General features: G+C 34.6%; 1 protein-coding gene across 2 annotated transcripts in view; it reads right to left on the bottom strand.

Annotated features, from left to right (window-relative positions):
- Positions 1-14,919, bottom strand: part of LOC117343798 (parathyroid hormone/parathyroid hormone-related peptide receptor-like) — a 71,830-nt gene extending 56,911 nt beyond the window's left edge. For both annotated transcript variants that reach the window (XM_033906300.1, XM_033906301.1), the window contains exons 1-2: positions 14,498-14,919; positions 12,481-13,390 (exon numbers count right to left, since the gene is read on the bottom strand). In XM_033906300.1, coding sequence (XP_033762191.1) covers positions 12,481-12,639 — 159 coding nt within the window. In that variant the 5' untranslated portion in view covers positions 12,640-13,390; positions 14,498-14,919. The remainder of the gene's footprint in view (positions 1-12,480; positions 13,391-14,497) is intronic.
- Between the last annotated feature and the right edge of the window lie 5,542 nt (positions 14,920-20,461).

The following is a 20,461-nucleotide window of genomic DNA, read 5'->3' as shown; positions in this document are numbered from 1 at the left end:
ATTATTTGTAAATGCATTAATTTCTTTGGTAGAAAATTTCTCCATTTATAAGTGGGATGTATTGTATTGCAAATGTTGTAACGGGAATCTCAATATAGCTGCAGTTTGTATGATATATCCGTTATGCGAATATTTGCTTTTTTACATGCAATATTTTCCAGAAATAATGTTTTATTATTTTCTAATGTACTTTTTCCTTAGTTAAATAAACACTCCTTCCCTTAATTTCGGAAATGTAAAATGGGAATTTCGCCTCAATAAATTCCAATGATAGATTTCTTTTATCATATTTCTTGTCATTTAAACTAATTACTTTCTCATAAATACAGGAAGACAACCCAAATAGCAACAGATATATTTTGCTTAATTACACATAACACATAACCATGTCATATTAAAGAGATAATATCAAATATACTTATATATTTCTCTAAATGATTTATATTAAAGTTCGCCCATACAACCGGAAATCAATGTGAATGGGGCTGCCATCCCATCGTGATGCAGCGTAGTCTAGAGATGATGGATATGAGGACAGATTACTTACACATTCCCAATAGTTCTTGAACGTATACTGGTCATACAGATATTATTGACGTATGATTAATTCTTTACGAAAGTAAAGTTATCATTTCATTATACTGATTGTCATCTGAATGTCTGATGTTTGCTAGTCCTCGTTAGTGAGAACAAGTGTATCATACGCTGGAAATATTTCATTTATATATAAAAAAACTTGACGTGGTATTTATCAACAAAGCTGTATGTGGCTTGTGACAAAAATTAATTTCAAAACAACGCGAGATGACAATACCAACCTCAAATAGGATACACTTACGGAAAAGCACATATAAATATACAAATAAGAAATATACCATTCATATGCTAAATAATGATACATACAAAACTGCATAATTTGATGGAAGTTAAATAAAATCGCATCAACATTTTTATTTTTTTGTTGTAAAATTATATTAATGACCTCCGACAATAATATAGCAATCTTAAAAACGATAACGGTTTCCACAGATAGAAAATCTGTATGTAAACGAGACCGTATTTATAGTTGAAAGTCAATACAAAGTATAAACAAAATATTATAGATTTCACATAGAGACGCATTAGTATTTGTAAGATACATTAGACCGAGTGTACCGGAGGGTTGAGCGTTTTCTACTGTGCCGAACTCACCAGCAAATCAAATCTAGGATTACCCCTACACTCGCTTCATAAACGTTCCGTAACTAATTGTTTTCCATAGGATAGGATTACACAATTTATGGAAAAAAGAAATCATAGCTAAGGAACATTCCTTCTAAATTCACGTGTCCTTTCCTACTGGAAACTTTTTAAAGTCAATATTGATGCAACTTGTCTGAGGTCATGTCACATTCACAAAATGAGAATTGATAAGATGGCAAAATTCATTTAAACGGATATAAGCGATTACAATATATCGCAATTCTACAGAATGTGTTCAAGAATGTTTTAAAATTCATACTTTAAAAAATATTGAATCATTGTGAATAATTTTGCAATGTAAACTTTATACATTTACTTAAATGTGATAACTTTTTTGAATTATGCATGAAATTGCTTGATATATGTTAGGTAAAGCAAACAAATTAACCATAAATTTGTTGTGTTCCATATGAATACTGCAAATATAAAGCATGTAAACAAAATTAGAATTCAATATAGGAAGTTAAAGATTTTGTCTGCGTTTTGAACAACTATCAGGTTAAATAGTCGAGGATTGTGTTTTAGGAGACGTGTATAATACAACTGTATGGCTAAAACAGTTTCTACAGTGTAATCATTCATGTTTATACATCAATGCAAATGCAATATAAGCTCTGTCTGATCCTCATAATTCATCGCGTTTCCGACATGACCGAGGAATGATTCAAAAAACAATATTTACCAATGATATTTGGTGACGACATCACATCCACACCAACGAACCATCACGATAACTTCCAATTACATGTAGACTATATCTGAAATCTGAACCCGACAAAGAAAACCTGATCATCATCATTGTGATGATATACGGGCGGTGTTCCATTTGCTTTCGTTGAAAGTGATCGTCTGTAACTGAAATTTGTGTCCAATGTGTTCAACAGCGTTTATATCTTTGGTCCAAATAAATAGAAACTCTTCTTCCCAAGAAGTCAAATATCACATATCTATAATATGTTTAAATTATCAATACTTTTCAATAATTAAAAGGTCTCAATATAGCAAATGAAATACCGGGTTTTGCGATTAACATGACGTGACCCCTTGCTTTGTGAGTTAATGACCATCATTTATCATGCGAGACGTTTATATAATACTTTGCATATCCATCGTGTCTATTGCGTGAGGCAATGGGGTCACCATGAATTGTATGGTCGCCATAATGATCCCATTGGAAATCGTTCCATTATCCTAGATATCCTATATAATATGTAATCGTTGATACTCCTAGTGTTCCGTTGTCAATACCCCTTTTCTTATTTTGACATGCTTTGAACGTGACATCAACCTGGATTTATTACATACTTCCTGAACATCGAATACCATTTATGCATTTTCCAGGATCGTCACATGAAAAAAATACTTATGTATGAAATGTATATCTTCACATTGTACTTCGTTTTGTCGGTTTCATCAATATTTCTATAGTAATAATATGGATTCTATCCTTTCATCAACAAAATAAATTAATCATTATGATTGTATGGCACATTATATCTCATTAATTCTTAATTATCATGGCATTTAATCCGCTTAAGACTGTGTTGCCAGAAGGTCATTCCACTACTGTGTATGTATACCGCTTGGTGATTGGAGGCCGTAGCAAGAAACTTTCTATGGGATAAAACTACTATCCCGAAATATTAGTTCGCTACAATACAAACAATGTATTGAACACACTAGTCATGCATTAAATGCTGCTGGCAGAGCCAGTGTTAAGTCCCATGTCGCATTAGGAAGTGAGTTTAAAGACTGGAATATACTGCTCTCCGACGTACTATTATTCGTCAAATCCATACACTGGAATATCAATGAATTCAACGTTATATATTCTAATTTACCATCTCCATCAGAATGGCCCGAGGAGTAGAATCAGACTTATATATTACAGTGATAGATATAGGAGAGATTTTGGCGACGTCTCCGTCCCAGCGGTATCTATAATTGTGACTTATGGACGGATATATAGTATATTGGATCAACACGTGCACTTGTGCCTAGGGGTGACACTTATAAATTTATCAGAAAGATAATCGAAATTTTCTCACATATCATTCCGTGTCAGCTGCTCTGTTGAGCGAGTGATGTCAAATTGTGCAATTGATCACAAAGAATAGAATATAAACACAACTGGTATTGATCAACGGTTGTTTACCAAAGATTTCTCGGACGAATATGTCAATAACACAGCAAAACGTCATTCAACACACACTGAAACCTAAAGTTGAAATGCACTCCTTCCAACAAACCCATCTATCCAAACAGCGCCGGAATTCCACTCGGACGTGAAATGGTGGGGGTCACCTTTTAAGCTACTTGATATTTCTAAGGGTATCCTGGCTTCGTCGGGGAGTAAGATCCCTCTCGCGCTTCCATCAGAACCAACCGGAGTGATTAATATAAGTTAATTTTATTTGTGTTGCTATTATATGAAATGGGTATATCATGTATATATACAATTCAACAAGTCGATACACCGATAAGCATCATCGCTATACTGTAAATGGTTTCTATGACAATGATTGTTGGTGTTCTAATTAATCATTCAACTAATGTTGTAACTTGATTTAATGCTATAATTGGCGTGTGTCAAATTAGGTACGTTTACTGTATACCTGTGTTGACTCTTTGGAAATTGTTTACCTGGGTGGGTACCTACTGTGTCAATCGGAAGCTGCTTTGATATGCCTCTATACGTATCATATTACAATTAGATATATTACAAACATAATTAATTTCTTTGGCTGTCAATCAACAGCTCATTACTGAACACGTGTTTCAAAGAGTAAGACACGATTCACGTCCTATCTTACATTGCCTTCATCATGTTGAAGGAAATTGGCACTCTTCCAAAAATAGGTTGTTCTCATCAGAGCATAGATCGTAGCATTCTATAATAATGGCATTTGTCATAAGAATCAAATGACAACCATTTACTTTAAAGATCGCATTGGCAAACTCATACTTATAGTTGTTATTCGGGTGTTTTTGTTATTGGTTTTTACAATAGTTTGCGATCGTTTGATAGAAAATATATGATTTGGGATGTTACATGTATATCCCCAATGTTTGGCGTTAGCATGCATGTCACATCTAACATCCCATTTATCCTGCTACCGGTTCAGAGTATACATGTGTTCCATGTTCTTTAAAAAAAATATCGAATATTCCTAAATCACTGCATTGATGAAATGATCTTGTTGATAGCCTATGCTAGCTTTTATTGGATGTGTTATGACCTATTTTCTATTCCCACTTTTTTATACTTCTTGGTTTCAACAATTTAGGCCCCTAGCACCGCTGACAAATCCTAGAGGGACGAAAGAGCTGCATGATGTCACTAACATAATAGACGAGTCCTAGAAGGACAAAACAGCCGTTTGGTGTCCCCATGACCGTCGAACCATAGAAGGACAAAGCAACTTTATGATGCCCCTAGTGTCACTGATGAGTCCTAGAACTTGGACAAAAAAGCTGCATGATGTCCCTTACATCACAGACATGTCCTAGAAAACAAAACAGCTGTATGATGTCCCTTATATCACTGATGTGCCCTAAAATGACAGAACAGACGTTTGATGTCCCGAACATCACTAGCGAGTCCTGGAAGAACAAATCCGCCGTTTGATGTCATCGACATCACTGTCTAGTCCGCCAAGGACGAAATAGATGTAAAATATTGTTTGGGTTAAGTAAATAGTTTATACAATCGATTGCATATTCAACTTCTGTAGCAACGTATAATAGCAGGAAATGTGCTACTATTTTAGGACGTTTAAAGTCATCACAGTGTCAAATAGACGGATGACGAGGGAGATAAGAACGAAGCTAAGAGACGAAAAAATAAATAGTAAGACAATTTTGACAGCAGTTCAGTGTTTCTATGTTGATTCCACAGGGGAATCAATGTCATATTCCTACCAGGATTAACTGGTCATGTCTCATATAGATACATATGTAACTATCTTTACCTTAAATGCCGTATCTCCATGCCTTACTGATTCAATACTCTTTTCATATGTCGTAGAACGCTTGCTTTTTATCATTAGTTACATAGAAATGAAAGCATCCCATCAACGTAGGCAGGTATACAGTAGCACAAGTGGTCATCTCTAAGGCTACTTTTATTTCATTTTTTGACAGATATGATTTTTGGTATATGTCTCTAACCTTCAATTTCAATAAATGATTATTAATAATTGTTAAGTGAAGAAAGTAACATACTAGAAAAAAGGAAATGTCAAATGTCTATCACCCGAGGCTGCTTTGACGGATATTTACTTGGTCGTTAGATGTTGAAAGCATACGATAAACAAGTGACCAATATCTTCCGTGGTACCTAACTGGGTCAACAAATACCAAATAGTGCACGAGACCCATTTTCAAACTGACCCTATTCTGGACAGCGACGATTACCTTGTTCCAGTTTTGGTCAAACTACCAATCATGACCACTATTGATAAATGGAAAGAACCAATCAATTATGCTGATACTGATCACACACGCAGGAATGTACTGTGGCGACCGCAGCGTGTTCATGGGCCTATAACAACCAAACACATTCCTTATATGGGAAGAGAACAGGATATTACTTTCATTAAGTTCCGGTTCCGTAGTTTTTTCTGATATAGGTCAGCGCTTCTTTTTAAAGAGATAAACATGATATGATTGACACGGCTGCTGCCAAAGATGAAGCAGTAGATTCTCCAAATTTTTGATCACGTGGCCTGATTTATCTTTGACTTTTCGATGTTTGTATTTAATCTCGTTCTTTGTACATATTTTACCGAAGTGTAATTGAATTCGATTTCCTTTACATTTTTTTTGTATTCCATTTGAACAGTCCTAGACAACTGTATAAACAAACTTCCCTTTAATGTCATTATACAAAAGTCTGCGTTTAGTATGTTTTGAATTTCGTGATCATCGAGTTAACATGATATATATGATCTTAGAATAGTGACAATGTTTTATAGAATTTACCAAAAATGGATATCAAAACTGAAAGACGTTTATCACAAAGCCTCTATTGAACGTTACCCCATCCAATGATAACTTCTCTACCAGAGAAGCAAATACTCGGCACAATCTTTAGATACCATTATGCTATTGATTTAAAAAAGCAAACAAACAACAATGAATAAAAAACATAAAAGAATACGCAGACAATAATGAAGCCATAATCCCAAATCAAAATTAATAGAATGTCGGAAAAACGTGAACAAAAATATAAATCTGAATGGAGAACCAGAATAAGCTCAGATGTTCCGGAAGGGTAAGCGTCTTTTGCCCTATCGACGACACCCGCTTTATAAGTCTAGGTCACGACGACACCCGCCATATTAATCTAGGTCACGACGACACCCGCTATATAAATTTAGGTCAATTCGGGTTAAATCACATTCTCAAAATTATAACTAGGCCAGTGACAAAGGAACCACTAGGTTTATCAACAATAATCGAACACGACTGACTTCATATCGCATAAGGAAATAGAATATTTCCAAATGAGATCATGATGTTAACCATAAAATCTTCCTTGGTCACGGTCAACCATTATCTCTCTTAACCTTGCGCTGCTAATTTCTACGTACAATTTGTCCAATATAATCAAATACTTCCCACAATCATTATAAATCTGATTCATTTGAACGTTTGACACCAATTTCTATACTAACCTCGCTGTCTGCTATTACAGAGTAGTTCATAGTAGTTTATACATAAATGATCTACCCATTATAACTATAGGTACTCGTGGGTATATTCAATTAAGTCTACGTTAATGTATATGGCACAATAACGAGATAACGCTCGGTCAGTTCATACACAGCAAAGCCATAGGCAACATCTATGATGGTTATTGGTTTGTGAATATAACTTAATGTCACGGACGCAAATAAATCTCTGGCGTAGAACACTACACATGATGGTTACGGTTTTACCAAAGCGTAGCATAAGGACATTTTACCATGCATTTGTTTGTAATGAAGAATCCTAGAGTATTTTTTATTCATCACATGTCCAGATCATAAATTCAACTATCTACAATAGAAATATTTGGAAAACATTTTTTTTTTTACCATTTGCCATGTGTTCCCTCTTTCATAGTCAATCATTATCGAATTATTATGAATTGGGTACCTGATATAAACTGTTGTACCATGTTACAAATTGTATTTGTGAGGAAAGGAAAGATAGCATCCCTAAACAAAATAGAAAAAGATACATTATTGGTAAAATTCCCTGTATATCAAACTGTACTTTTCTTCTTTCTTCATTATGTTCACGTTTGGCGCCATGTGATTCTAACGTCATTATTACCAACATGAGATATTACAATGTGTGCCCTTCCCTTACATTTGATGGTTAACAATTCTTTTAATCATTTCACTGCATCAATGTTTCCAGTTGTGCTGAACGATACATTCAAATGTAACAATACTTCACATCCACTGGGGCAGCATATAATCGAGTTAAAGGTAATGAAGTTAGCTTCTCGTTGTCATGTACACATGCAAATCATCTTATATGAATGTACTTTCTGTTTATTGTTCTAGTTACTACACTGTTGGTTTGATACGTTTTTTTCAATGCACCTCGGTCACTATTTATCAATGGCTTAGCTTGATTCATTTCCCTCACGAAAGTCTTTATATACATGCACACTGTCTGTGAATCTGATTATAATTTAGGAAACTGGCATAACTGAAATTATTTAAATATCGTCAAGAGGACGACATCAAACTATCTCCGAAATGTTCAGTGATAATTGGAGAGCCTGACAATAAGGCCCGCTGTATATCACATTATGTTGATCGTAGAAGACGACTAAAAGTACCTGAGTGATTTTAATCCGTGTCTTTTTTAAGGATATATCGAAGAGACCAAAATAGATATTTGTTTGCCTCCATTGTATAACTTCGGATTTTAACTCATTCCTTTCTTTACTCACTACTCTATACTCAGTCATTTATTTTCTTGCTCTAAACGCCCGTCTTCATATGACACTAGCTGTTGCAAGGACGTTGAACCCATAAAATATTTTTTCATGAACTATGTCTGTTACCCATATGTTCACTCATACGGGTAATCTTGCAATAAATAAATTAATAGATAAATAGATAAATACATATAGATAGTAAAAGCGGATCTATCAGTTTATGCTTCATCTACTTTATCATCCTGAGCGTTCTCGGCAGGACCAACACATTTCGTTATTGCAAGTTTCTTTTTATTATTTCCCTTCTCTTGTTACTCTATATCCATGCTAACCCTATACTTGGTTCCTCGTTTTACTGTATAGGTATTAATTATTTACGCATGATGTTTGGTTTGGTTTTATTTGTTTAACGTCCAATAAACAGCTAAGGTCAAATAAGGATGGCCTCCCGTGCATGCGATATACATGCGAGTTGTGTGTGCGTATGAGTGTTTTGGGAGGCTGCGGTATGTTCGTGTTAAGTCTCCTTGTGATAGGCCGGTACTTTTACCGATTTATAGTGCTACCTCACTGAATCATACTGCCGAAGACGCCTAACAGAACATCCCACCGGTCGCATTATACTGACGATGTCTACATGTAGTTGATAAAGGTTGTTTATTATGTCAGGTGTACTCACTACTATATGCATATATTGATAATCTAGAAGATTTTGTTATCAACGTCTTTTCGCCTCCATTTAATCATTACCTGTTTAACTGTGTGACATAGAAAGCGAGTAAAAAGGGACCCCATGAAGAATCGGTGATTTTCGTCTGTGCCTTCTATTTATTGGACATAAGAGACCAAAATAAATCTTCTGTCCCCATTGCAACATTTGGGATCTGAAATCTTTCCTCTCTGTTCTTACTGCTTTGTCATTTTGTGCTTTGTTTCCCTCTATAGGTGTCTTCTTGACACCCGTCCTATTATGACACTCACTGTTGCAAGGACGTTAAACCTATAGTACCTAAACCTAAAACACCAGAAGGCTAAGGGCAACACTTGATCCTATGTGTCGTGTCCAATATACTTTAGTGCAAGATGCGACTTATGTGGAAAACATGCATTTTATTCTGTTTCGTCTGATGATTGTGATGAAAGTTGCATATTTTGTCCACATTCCAAAGTCAATATTTTGGTTAAATTTTCTTTATCTGTTATTTTCCGTTGTGCACACAACAAAAAGCCCGATAGACAAACACGCAAACTCAACTGCTGGCTCTTACAGCTCGCACTCCCCCTGTTGTAAGATCACGTGGTGATATCTTTATACAAATAAACTACCTACCACCCCCTCAAAAATGTACAATTATTTACATTAGCGGAACTGTTAAACAGCAGCGCACCAGGCATCACATATTGTACAATAGTATATAAAACCATGATGTGCAAGTAACATATAGTGTATAGTGAGACACATTTACCACACATTGAATAATCATATTAACCACACATTGAATAATCATATTAATCACACATTGAATAATCATATTTAACACACATTGAATAATCATATTAACCACACATTGAATAATCATATTAACCACACATTGAATAATCATATTAACCACACATTTGACAATGATAATTTCTCAACAGAAATAAAAAGTTTCCGCTAGCAAAGATAACGGCATTATAGTTTGCGGTAATAGTTAATCCGACTGGTTAGAGACAGATTTTACGTTAAAAGAAATGCCAGTCTGGAACAGGCAGCTTGAATAATCATAAGAAAAACAAGTTTAAGAATTTCAGTAAACACATTTGAGATTCTTATAGATGTAATTATAGGGACCCTAAGAGATAAATCGCTCTCGGAAAACACTTAGCATGACTGCTTTCCTTCATTGAAGGGTAGATAGGTATGTATGGAAGCAGACCTTGATGGATAGATAACAAATTATGCTGCTTGAAAACTATTTATTAGAAACAAAAAATCATATATACCAAGCTATCTGATCAAATATTGTCATATCTTAAACATTCCAGAAACTTTCAGACCTATAGTAAATTTCCTAGTGATTTAGTAATTCTGAGTGAGTGATTTCAATTCAATAAACCTCGAAATATCATTGACAAGTCCTAAGAGGGCAAAACAGATGTATGATGCAGTTCAACTAATTTGAATTTACTGTATGTAATTCTCTATTTGAATTAAATGCTGCTGATATCTTATGTCTTCTTTATGTAAAAGAAACAAGTCGATGTGGCTTGTACATATTGTTAAATACGGTCTCTGTCACTCAGCTGACGGAGCATGCTTCTTTGAATCAAGAGGTAGACCCGTGGCTTATCAAAATATCAATATGATAGGATGTGGCTTAGTTTGACACGCGATTTTCACCAACGACGATGCAAATATTTACAAATAACAAAACTTGATGCTAAATAAAAAAAATTGATTTGTCCACCGAACATGGTAGGCATATCTAGTTAGTGACACAAAGGTCAGTCTGACCCAGTGGAGCAGGGACAGACAATGTCACGGAGCATCTGCTACCAGTCAGCTTAACAGAACTAGTACAAAAGTGTCCTTTGACACCAATTAAATTGTTCTGCTGGTCGAGAATTAATTGAAATATCACATGACATTTTATCAGTTATATGTTTTTAGCTGAATAGGTTTAGATATATACATGAGCGCGCCTGATTGTTTTTTTCACACCGATATATGTCTGTTGATCACTCACTGATAATTGTCTGTGTTGTTTCCTTTGTTTGTGACAGAGTTATCTGACCTAACTTCAAATGATCACTGATAACCATGTAGTTTTGAAGTAACTGAGTACCTGCCGATGTTCCAAGTGTGGCTAATTAGGACTGTACAATAGGTATATGCACAGCATAACATAAAGATCATTCTGCCTCGTTAAAAGCGATTAATTCTGTCATGAATAAATACTTGACACATAATTTACACCGAGAGTAACAGTGAATTGGTAGAGGAAAGTTTTATGTGAAAATCTCTCTTGAATTACACAATTAAGAATCAAACTTTCTATAATCAAGCGAAAATTCAGCCGCATAACCCCAACCCATATATCCTTTACCTTTTTTATTTTCGTTGTGATATTTGTTTCATCTAAACAGAATACGATATTCTATTCGTATGTTCTGCACACATCTTTCAATATCCTATTCGTGTAGGTATGTCTACGTATCAAATGATGATAGTTACATTCCTATCCAACGAGATGTGTTCTTTACGAAAAAAATTAATTGAAAGTCGGGGATAACAACAAATCTTCCAGAGAGGATATTGCTTGAATTTTTAGATGTCCATGTACATTGTGTTACGATGTTTTCAAAACAAAGTGAGGTTTGTGAAATACATTAACTTTGAGTATATATTGAAAACTGATTGCGTTTTTATTTCGATTGTTAGAAGATATTTAAATTAGTTAAAATGTTTGTTATAAAATCATATAACAGTTTTGGATATAACGAACTATTTACTTGGGTTTCGTTCAATTCGTTATGAAAGAGTCTGACTATAAAGGCATATTTAATTATTTTAGGGGTGTCTATAGACATGTGCTTAACACGACACCATCGCTTTAATAGACATGGGATACATTGTGTTATACACCAATGAACACCATTGTTATGAAAGTATCTATTCGATTATCGCTACTTTCTGAACATCAGCGGATGAACTTTAAAGTCAGCAGGCATTCAATCTCATTTTCACAAATAAGCAGAGCAGCCTCCACCCATACCATACAATTCATAACTCAATTTTAAGGACAGTGGAGCCGAATCATCTCCCCACGCCAAAAGGCGACCAGCCGCTGTCAGCTTTCCATCAAAGAAGAGGATCATAATGGTGATATACCGTATAAAGTATCCGATTGATGCGAGAGTCTCCTTGTTGTAAGCAGATATCAGGAGGTTTTGATTGCAACGACAAATTTATTATCTAGGTCTCCCTTCATGTATATATTTGTATATGAGTATGATGGGTATGTGGTATGTTCAACCAGATATAAAAAGGAGAAAATGGTTTCTCTCGCGATTTTTAAACCGTGAACTATGTTGTTGTTTTGATATATCATGCACATGTTTAACACATATATCATGTTGCCGAATATTACCTCATTGTTTCGACAGGACAAACGAAACTTACAAGAGTTTCAGATATAGATATGGCTGAAGTAAGAAATGATCTCTCCCTTTTTTTGTACCGTGACCTGTGATCGTGTTGGTTTATAACATGTGTGCCATGTATATATGTAAATGAAGTAAGATTAAGGTCCTACCTTTTTGGATTTCTTGCAGGTAGTCCATGATGACACAGCTAAAATCAGTAAACAAATTGTCAACACACGCAGCCAAATTCCATTGAAATTAATGTAAGCCATATTAGCGTAGGTGTAACTGCAGTCAGTACAATGTGCTATACTGCAAGTATGAAACATATGAAAACACTGACGTTTGTTCAGGTCATCCTTCTGGGAAGTCGTGTGTGCTTACACTACTCTATGTGTTTATACGAAGGTTTAACATAATGATTTGGCAATCATCGTATGATACTACTCTCTTCGTGGAATTTTTTTTCATATCCAAGAACACAGATTCAAATCTACAACGACAAGTCTGATGCTATTTTCTATTTTCCAGTGGATAATTAAGCGAAGTCCCCTGTGACGTCAATGGGTAAGAGTTTAACAGTTTTTACAAAGTCCATTACTGTTGTATCGAACATAGACGGAACTACCAAGTCTTTGGGAGCCTAATCAGTGCCGAGCACTCTTTTATTCCACAAATCAATCCGGGAAGACACGGATTAGCCAGTCAATTACCTTGAAGACGAGACAATCAGTTCATAATGACCAATATTCAAATTATTGTTGGAAGTAGAACACTCTGTCAGCATCAAATTGTTTCCCAATTTTTGTTCCCGGATCGATTTTTCCTTCTCCTTTCCAAATTAATATATATATTTTCTAAAATCTCATCATCGTGAGCTGTTTGTTTAATCGTTTATCCGACTTGTTGGCAGCAAGGGTAACAGTTAGTGTTTGGTGTAATCTGAGATTCATTAAAGCTTTCACAGATAATGGTCTAGGTCCTATATCGCCGATAGTTGCCACACACACGGGTGGTCTCTTTAACTGTCTTATCCAACAGTGAGTTTGACTTCTTAGGTTATCATACAGGACATCTTACCTAAATATAAAAGAAAGGAAAACAAAGGAATAATGTTTTTTTTCTCGATATCAGTGATAAGTTTATTACAACATCAAACATAATCAAATCACTCTTGTATGATATTTTACGTTGATTATATGAGTTTCGTCCACGGTATATCGACTATATGTCGTGTATACAACAGAGAATTGGACGCGATGTATATACATATACACACACTAATATACAATTAAAGCTTCAAATTTCCAATTTCGGTAATTATTTATAAGGTAATTCAAATTATCCTATGTGGTTTTTAACAATATTGTCAATACTTTAGTATATATATGTATTCATCGTATTCGTCTTTCTACCTCATCATGATATTATTTCTAGGCCATGCCCGTGATTTTAAGTTTGTATCCTCACTTAGAAGTCTACGGAAAAGCATGATAATAATCTTTGCCGACTGTGACACTTGGCCGTTTATAGGGCATTTTGAAGTTCTGTCATAATTAAGCATGGCTAATTCTATCAAATTACTGTTATGTAACAAGGGCAATAGGAAGTGCAAACTACTCTCAGAGCTCACGACATACACGAACTTCTACATAAGTCATTCATATTTCATTGGTGACCTAGAAGGCAATATGAGCCAGGTTTCCATGCCTATTTTTAGCACTGAACTTAAGTGTAATATTGTAACGCAACAAACATCCACATCAATGATTTACCATTAAAACATGATATTACACTTTCACGAATAGTAATGACGAATTTGACATCGTAACTGTTTTTTATTTACATATTTTCATGTTATTATTAAGTCACAACACATTAATATTAAACAAAATTGAATATATAAACATTTAGGGCAACTTCGTTTCTATATTGCAGGTTTTGTTAAGGTTCATTAACTTTTTTCCTGACTTTCCCGTCTGGGTTACCATAGTTTTGGTCCCTACCATTTAGTGACGATCCATAGAAGGATAAAAGGTGTTATGTTCATTTATGTTATTTTTCTGTAACAGGAATAGGTTATGTCAACTATACTATTATAGTAAAGCAATTATGATAACGATACTTCAAAGAAACAAGCTGCCTTAAGCGCTGTAGAACACCTATAAATAGCATTAATATACTTACGGGTATCGTAATATTTACAATTGTGGTATCTGTGTATATATAAACTGGTAGCAGGCGTATCAGTTGTCGGTAGACATGTTCTTCATTTTTGTCCTAACACATAATCATCACTGACCACAATTCACTTGTCTGATATAGTGTTTAACTGCCAACACCCCTTCAGATGAGTTGGGTTATCACTCACTTCCCCCTGGGACGGGTATCGGCCATGAAGTTGTAATGTGATCAGACAGAAACTCCCTACGCTGCACACTTATCAATCATTTAACAGTTTACCTTCTGAGGTGTATCGTTAAGTGACAGTTCCAACACTTGTTTTGAGTTTAATGCACCGTATGCTCGATTGATGAACCACCCGATGTGTCACAATCCATAGTTATATCGATTTACGTATGTCGCATACTTATTGGTAGTTCCCAGGGCGATACCACCTTATTGAGGTGTTGACCATGATACGAGTTCGTGAATAATTAGCTGTTCATATTAAAGGGCAATTCATTACATAAACGCTTGTCGTGTCCGACAATACGCATGTCAAGTTGTTACTTCCACAATACAAACGATTTGTGTAAATGAATTTAAGTCAATCATAGATAAGATTTTTCAATAATACAAATTGTATGTATTCGTAGCAATACTGTTTCATTAATCAGTACAAGTAGCCTGTGAAGTTAAACGTCCATTTTATAGAGGGAAATATGCGGTACACAACACGTGCTGTGCAGGTAATTAAATTAATCCAGCATGACGATGACTAGGGCTCCAGAACTAAATCCAATGACGGATACAGATCATACACTAGATCAAACTAGTGCACATCTTAGCTTTATCGGATTCCGGCTCCATCTGCTTTGGCGATATATTACCTGCAATATAAAATTGAAAGTTTAATGAAAAGATTACCGTATCTTCACGTTTGAGGGAATCAAATATTGAAAACAAAACTTACAAAGGGCAAGTATATAAGAAAATAATGTTTACAGCAATCATCAAGCGTAGTTAGTAAATAATAACAACTGTAAGATTAAAACATACATCAGTGTAACACCAAAGAAAATCCAGAAGGAGAATAGTTCATAGAATGGAGCAAAGCTTATTGCATTTATCATTTTCTTAAAGGATTAACACATTCTGCATCAAGTTATATTACCCTACTCTTATTGCTGATGTAATTTGCGGCAAGGTACATCTTAGTATACATATATAATTCAGTAATTATAATAATATCGAAGTCAAAAATCAATATTCCCTGAATATATTACCTTTAACTTATAAAAGGTATCATATTAAACGAATCTACTCATTTCAATATTGATTTCAGAAAGTAATTGATATAATTTTACCATAAACACTAGGCCTATCTCACTAATACAGTTTACCGTGCATACATTGAAGTAGACAACTAACTATTTCTATTGGATAAACTTCCTTATTGATTTAACCTGTGGCAAGCACCACTGTATAAAGTTAATTGAGAGTAAATAGTAATGTTATCAACAGCTTTGTCTGTCTGTCTGTGTCTGTCTGTCTTTCTGTCTGTCTGTGTGTCTGTCTATATACACGGTAAAGTGTACCGGACATAAAACGTAATTTACATATCGCTACCGGGTTACGGTGACAGACTTGTGTTTATGTTACCGTAATCAACAAACGTGTACACAATGATATATTTTACAGTCGTTTATTTCTTACCATATGTCGCCAGTCAATGTAGATAATAAGGTATTCAATATTTCGTTAATCTAAACTGACACATCGTACCTGACACCGGAGGGGGGCTATCGGTTTACTACGCTAGATGTTAAAGTTATTCTAAAGTCAACGATATATTTAAATACCTTACAAAATTATACAAACACAGTTTGTATTTGAATCTTAATAGTAAATAGAAAACATAAATAGAATGAAATGTGAATCGCTGAAGATATTTATCAATGAGATAACATACAGTAATTATACAGCATAATATATTTATAAAATAATGTAAATATATAAAAATGTTTAACAAGTCATATCATGTAAGACGTTTTGTCAATGGAAGATAGGAATAATTAAGTGAAACAGTTTATGGTGAAGTAGAAAAACGACGATATCGTATAGCGACAACAATACTAGTGTAGCAGGCATATATATTACAATTAAATAGAGAAACATATCAAATTTTGTCTCACCGTAAGAAAAGATGACACGAGCTTGGAGGTTCATCCATTAAGATATATCCTGTTTTACTTATTACATTTTGAGCACTGACTACAACAGAACAGATGGTTTCGTACAACCCTAACTTGTAGTTCTATCTCATAACACCACCTATATAGAGAATAGAAATGTGCGGAGGTCACACTGAGGCTTTCCGCTATCGGTCAGGCAACATAACTATACAGCATGCCACCATATACGCCAAAGCTTGCTAAGAGACACACTACTCTGATATATAACCATGCGTACGAGCGCTGCACTTTCTCTTGTATAACTGTATTAGATCAGTTTGGTATCTTCGATAGCAGCCAAATGTTGGCTGTGGCTGGTATTACGGCGAATGCCAAATGTTTCGGTGTTACTGCAGAATGGTACGATTACGGTTCGGCTGTGCAATATACCAGGTGTTGTCTGGAGATACCAAAATGTAACTTAAATGTCTTGAAACAATGTACTCCTGATATTAAATAAATGAGAGCATGCGTTTGTTTTTCTCTATACAACCTCCGTATTATTGGCAACAGTGATTTGTAAAACTAAAATATGAAAATAAATAAATTGTATTGAACTAAGTAGGACGTGACTTGAGTGTGACCAATGAAGCAGAAGACGCTTCCTTTTCCGGAGTGCCAGGTCATATACTTTTTTTTTCAAAATGGCTTTGTACGTGTTTAGAAATTGTGTGTAGGTTTTGAGTTCGAATTAAGGTTGTGTTTCATTTTTGGTTTCATAACATATGCCTCCATAACATATATATAAATATGATTGATTATATATTTTATATATTCTTTTGCTAATTGACAGCTGACGGAATAATCATCAATAAATACTGACTTATCAAACTTCCTTCGCATTTTTTCATGAGATGCTGGTTGACAATGGCTTCAAGACTTATCATCGCCAACACGTTCTCATCGAGAAATATAACATATGTTTGCGCTTTACAGTATAACAGTTTTGCATGCAGTCCACGTGAACTTACGTGAATATGACATGGATATCGTTAACGAAAAAGAAGACGTTTATTTCTTCATCTCCGTACAAAATAATTCGTTTTGTTGATATATTGTCGAGCGAGTTTTAGATTTATTTGATTTAAAATCAAGTAGGAACGTAGTGCCTCTGGTTATTTACGCCAATATAACGGTGAACTGTGTTATAGGTATGTTTTAAGACAGACCACACACTCAAAAATATGTGCTAGAAATTTTACAAAAGACACACAATATGTCTAACTTATCATCATGGGATTGTTAAAATGACAAACCAATATATAACATACTTACATATAACTTAAGTAATACAAATTAAGTTTTATTACTTTTTAGACATTGATTAAGAATTTTTCTTAAATTAATTTAATTTCATGTCACACATCGACATATGTCCTTGTATGAAGTGTAGTTTAGAATGATAAATATCTGATCAATACTCATAGTGTAACTACTGATACTGTCTTTAATAATAAAACATTGTCTGCAATATACTGTCATTACCATAAGACATCTGTTTACCTCTAACGAAGATAAAAACCACAGGAGTGTCTAGTTCCTACATACATTAAACAGAAAGCATATCAAATACTATACATCATTCATTATAGGGTGCTAAGTTACATTCTCATGAAAGCTTGTAACACGGTTCAGAGGCTTCGGTCATTTAAACCTCACCCTGACTCAGATTTGATTTCGTGATATCGCAGATGCTAAAAGGCAAAATTTGCTCACGGAATAATTTGATAATTACCCCAACCTTTGTATATTTGTCCAGATAGAGTATCAGGATGCACGGAGCATATTTGATACAATTTTGGAAATGTCTCTGATAAGAAATGCTTGAAAGGTAGCTCGTTATCTATGCAACACGTGTAAACGGAAAACCTTTATATAACTTTTAAAGAACGATAGCAGCATCGCCGTCCTTGTTCGCCTTTGCTTAACACATACAGCCCTATTCGATAGCAATGCCGTTCGATACATACAGCAGGCAGGCTATCATTTTAGAGAAACGCTTCAGGGCATGCATTGCCCGAAGACACTTGTATTTCCTACATTTTAAATCGCAGGAGTCACGATAAGGTAGATTATTTACTTTATAAACGTTATTTTTATCTTCTATAGATAAATATCGACATGCTGATTAAATAATTAACTTGCAGCGTAGTTTGTATTAATACACGTGATTAGGACATTGATAGACACTTCAATCAGTGTAGGTATCTTACTGCAGGAAACAGATGGGTTTGTTTATATTAGTCATTCAATGTTATGACATGTTTTATAAACGAATTCGGTAGAATAAACGAAGGGTGTCGTTTCTCTATGCATATTTTAAGTGGTAGACGATAGGATAAGCCGTGAACAAGGGAAGAGGGTATATGTACGGTATCGGCTTAGTATGAGATATCAGTATACAACATCTTTTTTCTTTTAATTTTGTGTCACTTCATAGCTCATATCATAGCAATAATCAGGGTCATATGCGGGCGGGTGTCATTGCCTCAATAAGCGAAGAATCATAACACAGATAGAAATTACAGACTTGAAAGAAATGATGAGATCAATATCACAAGTGACGCATTGGGACCTGTAGGTCAACAATAAAGAAAAATGCTATTTAAGTTATTAATAAACGTGACAGTTCTCTTGCAAGACTAGTAAGACAGCTATATAGTCCGCTAATCAGATACAAGAATGGAATCATGTAGATGAGAGAAGAGCATTTTCCCAGACGGCAACATTGCGCAACCGGAACCGGAAACACACAAAGCGACGATTCTGAGAACTGGAAGTCTATATCATAAACGATCTGGAGACATGCAATACGTAATGCCATGGGATTGTAATGTGAAATAATAATGCTAAAACATTACACACTGATTTAAATAATATATATCACGGGCAAATATCCACTCAACACGACCATGATACAATCCAGTTGTAACGGATACGACAGCATATATGTAAAACACGGCTATTACTGTAGAATTCATAGTTGTAGTGAAATGGGTTTTAGATATAGGGATACATGGGCATATACGGTAAAATAACCCACATATACATGTTTTAAATCACTGCTTATCTAAGTTGATTTTTGTCAGCAATTCTACATCGAGGAAACCGAACGGAGTCAGGTTGGTGTGACAGACAAGTTCACATGGATAGTTTTACAGTTATAATGTTGCAAAAAATCGAAACTGTACGTTGTTGTAGTTATATAGCATAAGCTCTATATACTGTAAAATGTATGTAACAAAAATATATTATATGAGTTAAGTAACAAACATATCCTATCAGTAATCTTACAAAAATATATCAGTTATGTGATAGAAACTTGTATATCATATAAGTTTTTCCAACCAAAGATTAGTAAAGAGTTAATGTAATAGAAACACTTAAGCATATAAGATAAACAGAGAAGTGTTATTGTGGTTAAATAACAAAACTCTCCATGGCTATTAATGTAGTTCTAAACCATAAAAATAAATAAAAGTGTATTCTGGGTAAATGTTTTAATTCAGTAGCTAAGGACAGCAATGTCCAGACAGAGCATCTTGGAACGTTATATGTCATAGATCACCATTTGATAATAGAATAGTTCCGGGCATCCGGATAATACAGGGGTTCCCTGTCAGCAGTGTGGTATCTTTCAGCGTGTGTGAGTTGGAAAGGGGTAAATATAACCTGATGATATCATAGTGGTTTAAGTATTTTCTGTGAGATAATCTATAAACGAATTCCCATTGCACAGCCCTAAATAGTCTTT

The sequence above is a fragment of the Pecten maximus genome, chromosome 15 (genome assembly GCF_902652985.1).
Source record: "Pecten maximus chromosome 15, xPecMax1.1, whole genome shotgun sequence".
Classification (NCBI taxonomy): Eukaryota; Metazoa; Mollusca; class Bivalvia; order Pectinida; family Pectinidae; genus Pecten; species Pecten maximus.
This window is presented reverse-complemented; position numbering and strand designations above follow the sequence as displayed.